Below are 8,053 nucleotides of genomic sequence, written 5' to 3'. Positions count from 1 at the left end.
TCTGTGGTCTGAGCAATGGAGGGCATAGGAGACAGGGTAGAGCTTTCTGCTTGATCAATACAACTTTGTTTTAAAACTATACTTTATAGTAGTTACTTGAGATGTAAAAACAAGATTATTTACTATTGTGGTGTGTGTGTATGTGTGGCAAATGTGTGTATGTGCATATGTGACGTGGATGTTCTAACTTGTGCCTGTGCATATAGAGGTGAGAGGTCAGCGTTATGTTTCTTCTTTGCTGGTATCCATCTTAATTTTTAAATTTCTCTTATTTTTCAAGATTACAATATAATTGCATCAGTATCTCCCTCCCATTCTTCTCTCTAAATTCTCACAGACAGAATCTTTCACTGTACCTGGAGCATACTGGTTGGCTAGACTGGCTGGCTAGCAAGCTCTGGGAGACCTCTGGTTCTGGAACAGTAGACTCAGACTACCAATCACACCCTTTGACCTGGGTTCTCAGGCTATGAGCTCAGGTTCTCATGCTTCTGCAACAAGTACTCTCCCCATGACCTATCTCCCAGTCCTAAAAATATTATTTTAACTGTAATTTTTCTACTTACCCAGCATCCCAGCCATCTTCATTTGTATATAATATTTTTCTGTCACTTCCAAGTATTATTTCTTTATATTTTACTCCTCAATTCAGGTAGATTAGGGAGGCATAACATGAGAAGACTCACAAAAATGCTTCGCTGAGCTTAGTGGTTGCCATTGGAAAATGTGTGTGCTGGAGAGTCTCAGTGACCCCTGATATTAACAGACTATGATGCTTAAATGGGGGCAGTTCTCCCCATTTGTGTTTTATTGCTATAATATACACAACTTCAGGCACAGTATACCTGATAGGAGATGGAGATTAGTAGGGAAAGTAGGCTCCTAACATGGAGACACAGAGACAATTCTTGGCAGTTCATTTTGTGACTTTGGGTTTTGATCTTCCTATAGGAGCCCATAGTGAGAGCACTATCTTGAGTGTGGCTGAGGTTCTGTTGGGCTAAACTGTATCAAGGCTAGGTACAGATCTGATGAGGAGGCTGCCACTTCCCAGCCTGGGTTGTTTGCTCATAACTTAGAACCCGAGAGAAGCTAACCTGGGGATTCAGAAGTTCCCGATGAGGGAAGCTTCAAGTTTCCTGACTAAATGACTTTTCAGGGTTCCAGAAGTTGATTAGCCTCCAGAGAGAAGGATAAAAGTTCTGTTCAGCTTTTCTTTGCCAGTATCCCTCGTGTATCTTTGAACTTTAGAAATTGCACCTTAGTGGATAGCTCACTATCCTTGGGGGCAGACATAGGAAAGAAAGAAGAAAGCAGAGAATATAAGGGAAGAAGACAAATGAACTTTATGCAACAATATGATTTCTGGATGTTTGCCTAAGACTCACTGTGTGTGGACAGTGTTTTTTATTATGAATGGACAAAGAAGCCGCTGGCTCTGCCTTATGGCCTTAGGGCTGGACTAGCCAAGAGATGCCAGTGGAAGAAAAGGCAATGAACTTTCTAGTTGAGTCCCTTGTCTGGAGATGTCTTCCAGGGGCTTCTGCCTGTGAGCTACAAAACGGCAAAGCACCATCATAGAAATACTTGGCTTTTCACGTTTTAAGGACAAAGACACGCTGAAGAGAGACTGAGGAGCTGCACAAAGGGTGAGCCTGAAGTCATATCTTCCTCCTTTGCAGAGACCACATCTACCTGGTTCCGTGCAGGGTTGGTACAAAGTGCTGACTTGTTCCCAAATCCCACCTCTCTCTTATTCCCATTCTTCTATCTGTAGAGCTCTAGGACTGGCAGATCTACAAAATCATGCTGTACTCTCTGTTCAGTTCCCATGTCCTCATCTCTATTCATTGGCATACTCATTAAAAAGCCGCTGAGTTCATATGTCATCAAAGTTGTTTTTTTTGACACTGGCAATACGAGTATGAGAGTGATAGAGGGCAAGCCTTGGATGTGTTAATCAAATGTGGGGTTCAGTTGTAAGCAGGCAAACATATAATTTGATGGTAGATCTTACCAGTAAGAGCAGTGGTAAGAACATACAGCCTGGTGGAGGGTATTATAGGTGTTCTGTTCTGCTTTAGAGAAAATGAGGTTTCTTTACATGAAAGGCTGGGAGGAGGAGGAGGCACTTGTGCAAAGACCTGAATGAGGTGAGGGAAGGAACCCAGGCTGATCCATTGGTGCATTCTGGTGTTTTCCTTTCCTCTTATGACTGTGGAGAAAACAGGCAGTCACAGTAGAGCTGATGGGCCATTTTTGAAGCTGTTTGGTGGGACTGAGTCAGTGACAGGTTAGACAAGTCATTTGAAGTTCTATCTCCCATGGAAAGTAGAGCTCGAGACCCAAGGGATGTAGGAGGTGCCATCTCTGCTCCTAAGTTATTTTCTTGCCTTCTGGTCCCAGGTGGAGACTTCTCAGGACAGATGGAAATTGAAGATTAAAGTTTGAGCCCCCTTACTTAGTCTGGCCTCTTCTTGGCTTGCTTGCAGAAAACTTATTCAGTTAAGGTAAGAGGTGAGGAGATATCTTTCATCATACAAAAAAAAAAAAAAAAAAAATGGAGGCGTGCAAGCTATTCCAGGGAGCAAGCTCAGAGTCAGAGGAAGATATAATACTTTCTTTTAGAAAAAGCTACTTCTTATGACAGTATCCTGTGTAGATACTACTTCCCAGCCACACCCCATAACTGACCCGTATATTGCAAAGGTGGAAACTTTCAAATGAACACAATAGAAATGGAGCCTGTGTTTGGAGGACATAAAGGATACAGAGCCCCGTCTAGGTCAGATTGACTGGTACTTAGAATCGTTGAAGTGCAGTGGGGGTCTGTAAGATTGGGATACAACTGCAGAGAAAAGGTACTATAACTGAGCAGACCATGATCAGGAAAGAAGTGCGACGGCTGATCACAGCAGATTGTAGCAGGATTTCTGTCATGTTGAGAGACAAAGGTACATGTTATACTGGGTGAGTTTCCCTGTGTATGATGTAAATGTTGTGGTATTGATGATTAGCACATGTATCCATTTGAACCAGCACACTTCTATTATGTATCCATATATATTTACATACATGAATTCATACATGTGTGATTTCTTAAATATTTAACAACTTTGGATAGGAATAATAGCCAAGTTGTGGAGTTAAGAAACTCAAGGAAATGGTTTTTTGAATCTAGTAATATCTTCAATAATTCTGAGGTGAGAAACATTGTCTTCTCGATTTTGCTATCTAGATTTCACAAGGAACAAGGACTCAGAACTAAATGTTGGGGAATCACACTAGTGCCACTGAATTTTATCTTGTTGGTTTTCCTGGCTCTGTAAAACTACGCCATATCCTTTTTGCTACCTTCTGCTTTTTCTACTTGGTGACATTAGTGGGAAACACGGTCATCATCGTGATCGTCTGTGTTGATAAGCGTCTGCAGTCCCCCATGTATTTCTTTCTTGTTCACCTCTCCATCCTGGAGATTTTGGTCACAAGCGTTATTGTACCTGTGATGCTTTGGGGGCTGCTGCTCCCTGGAATGCAAGGTATATCTTTGGCTGGGTGTGTGGCCCAACTCTTTCTGCAACTTGCTCTGGGGACCACGGAGTTTTCTTTGCTTGGAGCAATGGCCGTGGATCGTTATGTAGCTGTCTGCAACCCCTTGAGGTACAGTGTCATCATGAACAGTCGCACCTGCAACTCTGTGGTAATTGTATCATGGATATTTGGGTTCCTTTATCAAATTTGGCCAGTTTATGCTACGTTTCAACTTAACTACTGCAAATCAAATGTGGTGGACAATTTCTTCTGTGACCGAGGGCAGTTGCTCAAATTATCCTGCAATAATACTATTTTCATAGAGTTTATCCTCTTTCTAATGGCGGTCTTTGTTCTTTTTGGTTCTTTGATCCCCACAATTGTCTCCTACACCTATATCATTGCCACCATCCTCAAGATCCCCTCAGCCTCTGGCCGGAAGAAAGCCTTCTCCACCTGCGCCTCCCACTTCACTTGCGTCGTCATTGGCTACGGTTGCTGCTTGTTCCTCTATGTGAAACCCAAGCAGACACAGGCAGCTGACTACAATAGGGTGGTTTCCCTAATGATTTCGATTGTTACTCCCTTCCTCAACCCTTTCATCTTCACACTCCGTAATGACAAAGTCATAGAGGCCCTTCGGGATGGAGTGAACCGCTGCTACCATTTATTCAAGAGCTAACCTTGTCCTGAGGCATCTACATGGCCAAACACATGCTACAAACGTTGGAATAATCTGAGAAGAACATCTCTGAGCTGCACCACAATCACCATCATTATCAAATAATCTGTGTTCTAAGATGAAATTGTGACCACATATTTTTGGATTATATTCCTAGATCCTCCCCTTCCCTGCCCACCCAACTTCATACTCTCCTTCTCTTAAAAACAAAACAATAGCCGGCGGTGGTGGCACACACCTTTAATCCCAGCACTTGGGAGGCAGAGGCAGGCGGATTTCTGAGTTCGAGGCCAGCCTGGTCTACAGAGTGAGTTCCAGGACAGCCAGGGCTAACAAACAAACAAACAAAAAACAAAAACAAAAACAAAACAATGACAACAACAAAAATATACTAAAAAAACACCAAGCCTTATCTGTGTTGATCATCTCCTCCTAGCATGATGTCTACTGTGGAGTGTGGTTGATACTCCATTGTAGTACAAGTGCCACTCCATTGAAGACAATCAATTTTCCCTCTCCCAGAAGCTTTCCGTTGAAAATTGCTTCTTGGCTAAGAGTGAGATTTTGTGTTCAAGTCCCCTCCTTTGTGCTGGGATTCCATATTCTGGCTTGAACTTGTATAGGTTTTCTGTATTCTGCCATAGTCCCTCTGAGTTCAGCTGTGTATCTGCCCTGTTTTTTTTTTATGGGAAAATTTAAAACCACGTGAGAGCGTATAGTAAGGAAATTTTTGTCAAGGTCACTCCATTGTTAGCGGGGAAGATTTTTATTATGAATAAGAGAGAGTATATATCCAGAGGTATCTGGAAGAGTCCAGAGCAGAGAGAAAACAGATGGGTTACAGCCAGGGCTGGAGAGTAGGAGAACAGAGTGGAGATAACAGGAGGATAGAGAATTGAACATAGCAAGAGAGAAGAGTGAGAGAAGCAAGAGAGCAAGAGGCTGGCCACAGGTAAAAGGTGTGACAAATCATGTGGAACATGTGAAGAATGAGTGTGCTCAGGTGAGGCAAGGACGAGGAGACCAGTGTAGATTGTGAAATGTACAACGACTTGCTTGAGGGAATCTGGAGGCCAGCATGAGCCCTATATGCAACTACAGGTAGCCATATGCCCATTCTGCCAGAGGGAAGGGAAATGACTCCTTCAGGCAGATGGGAATCAGTTTACCTGTTCCTGAGGAATGCTGGCTTTTATCTAACCATCAGAAATCCTTGCCTAGTCCAGCAGGCGCTCACTCCTAGACATATGGGCTACCCGAGACCTAGCAACCACCTCCCTAATTGGAGAGCTTTCTTGAGGTGTTAAGAGAACGACCTGGGGAAGGAGTGTTTTCTTAATTATCACCCAGATCCTGTTCCTACCACAAAGAAGTTAGGTGATGGAGATAGAATGAGAAGTGAGAAGATGGCTGGGCTTCCCATCGTCCTGGGCTGAGGGGTGCAGTACACAGGGCTGAAGAAGAGGCCACCTCTGTTCCTCTCTGGGATGCTCAGTCCTCATTTTTTTCCAGGCCTCCATTGCTTCTGTCTTTCTTTATCTGCTCACCCTCTTCTGCTGTGCTTCCCCAATTCATCTCTGAGTTCCTCTATTGGTGGTTCCAGTTCTACAGTGTACTCCTGGGTTCTCATTTTTTCCTTACTCAAAATAACCAAAAGTTTTCCATTCGGTTGTCCATCTGTTTCCAGTGTTGCTCTGAGGCCCAACTTCCCTCTTTTCCACCAGTTCCACCCTGCTCCTAGTCACTGTTACCATTTCTTTGGTCATGGCTACTTTGTGTAGTAATCCACTGTAGTAATTTTTAAAAGCTATGAATTGATGCTGTATGGGATGTCCACAGGGAGCTGTTTAAACAACATTTCATCCATGCAATGAACTATTATGAAGCTGCCAGAACAATGATGTTCTTTCTGCAATGGCTAGAAATGCTATAAGCTCTACATTCTTAAGCAAGAAAAGCAGAGTGTACAGAATAAAAATGGCTGCACAGTCGCAGCCACTATGGATGGCAACAGAAAAAGGAAATGGTAACTAGTTGTCCTGAAATTATGGCAATGAGGTGGGCATGAAGGAAGGAAAGACTTGGCACCATGTATCTTTTAATATTCTTTTTATTTCTGTAAACATATACTAATTTATATTATGAATTATAAATAAAATTTCCTATATAAAATAAAATAATTGAATCTCTCTTATTTGTCTTAAAGGCTATACAAAGTCAGACTCCTATCCAATTTTAATATATGCCACAGGCCCGAGACCTTCATCACACACACACACACACACATACACACACACACACACACACACACACACACACACACATACACACATTTGTCCAAGTAAAGAGAGATTTTGTTAAGTAGTCCTGATGTTAAATCATGGTATTTTGGGGAACAGTTTTGGATGCATACCTGTAATTCTAGTACTCAGGAGGCAGAGGGAAGAGGTAAACCTGAAGCTATGCTGAGTTGCACGCTGACTTCTGGGCTGGCATTAACTGTGTAGCAGGAGCCTGTCTTAAAACAAAGAAGTTAAGAAAGAGGACACAAAACTATTTGTTTTATAAAGTTCTAATTCTGTCATTCTTTTGGCTTGAGTGGTGGGTAAGTGCTTAAAATATACTCACTACTGAAAATATAAAATTTAATGTAAAGTTACACAGCTTCCATTTCAAATGCCATTTCAAATTATATATAAATTCATTTAATTGTATAGACTTTGGGTCTGGTTGGTCTTGGTATGTGATATTTTTATACACATACAAGATATTTTTTTTCAATTACAGATACTCAAGTTCCTTTTAATATTATATCTTTGAGACATTTTTGCTATAGTAATCCTACAGCATAACAGATTTTTCTAAGAACATGTTTTCCTACCTATATGTCTCTTTTTTAATGGATATTTTTATTTACATTTCAGATGTCATCTATTCCTGACCCACCATTGCTTACCTATACCCCTGATGATACAAACTACCCTGCCTCAAGTTTTTAGACCTTGTGTAACAGAGAATCAAAAAGAGAAGTTATAATGACTCTTGTATTGTTCTTAAATGTGACCAATTATTCTGACTTAATCATGTACTGGTCTAGAAATCAATCCAATATTGGAAATAACAGTCTTCATTTGGAAGTCTGGTTCTGAACATTTTCAGAAACATATTTGGAAGTTAGCTGCAGTTCTCTATGATATTATGTCAGTAAGAGATAAAGTTGGAGCAGGATTTGGATTTCAAACAGGTGTTATTACATGTGTTAAGGCTCTTTAATTGTCAAGTTAAAGTACTTTTGTTTCTTTTACAATATTTAATGTAAGTTGCATTGATTGTACACCTTCTAATTGTGTCAGTGTTTTGGAATCTGGCATGTCAGTTATGGAGGCCTACCAACCAGCTTTTGTTTTATTGCCCTGAGTACCATATACAAGATTTTTAATGATAAATTTTACTAAAAAACCCCACAAAAAAAACAAAGGAAGGACACTATGGCTTATTGGGGGAAAAGTGGCATAGTATGTAGAAAGTGATGGGTTTAATCTTCAGCATGCCATAAAAACTCAATTGCAGAGCCTTTTCCTAGATCTTTACATAGAAGCCGAGAGCTCAAGAATATTAACAAAATAAGGTGTGTTGATATGGCCATATCCTTTCCTTACATCTTAAGTTAAAAAGTCTAATATGAACAAAAACATCATTCTCAGCAGAAGAGGTTATTCAAAGTACAAGAAAGATGATGAATAATGGAGATGAAATACAAATCAAAGTCACCATGGGAGCACATTTGCATAAAGCAAGGTAGCTAGGTAAGAGCGTGTGTTGACAATGGTATGGAAAATA

The 8,053-nt window shown here is 41.0% G+C and overlaps 1 protein-coding gene across 4 annotated transcripts; it reads left to right on the top strand.

Annotated features, from left to right (window-relative positions):
* Positions 1-1,327: 1,327 nt before the first annotated feature.
* Or9a4 (olfactory receptor family 9 subfamily A member 4) lies at positions 1,328-6,337 on the top strand. Of its 4 annotated transcripts, none has more exons than XM_076913486.1 (3): positions 1,328-1,649; positions 2,407-2,510; positions 3,239-6,337. In XM_076913486.1, exon 3 carries the CDS (start codon positions 3,269-3,271, stop codon positions 4,211-4,213), a length of 945 nt encoding a protein of 314 aa, XP_076769601.1. In that variant the 5' UTR covers positions 1,328-1,649; positions 2,407-2,510; positions 3,239-3,268; the 3' UTR covers positions 4,214-6,337. The 4 variants fall into 4 exon arrangements, with proteins under 4 accessions (XP_076769601.1, XP_076769603.1, XP_076769602.1 ...); XM_076913488.1 differs by having other exon boundaries at positions 2,407-2,517; XM_076913487.1 differs by having other exon boundaries at positions 1,328-1,710.
* Positions 6,338-8,053: the final 1,716 nt, after the last annotated feature.

The sequence above is a fragment of the Arvicanthis niloticus genome, chromosome 15, assembly GCF_011762505.2.
Source record: "Arvicanthis niloticus isolate mArvNil1 chromosome 15, mArvNil1.pat.X, whole genome shotgun sequence".
Classification (NCBI taxonomy): Eukaryota; Metazoa; Chordata; class Mammalia; order Rodentia; family Muridae; genus Arvicanthis; species Arvicanthis niloticus.
The sequence above is the reverse complement of the archived record's forward strand: the minus strand, read 5'-3'. Positions and strand labels throughout refer to the sequence as shown.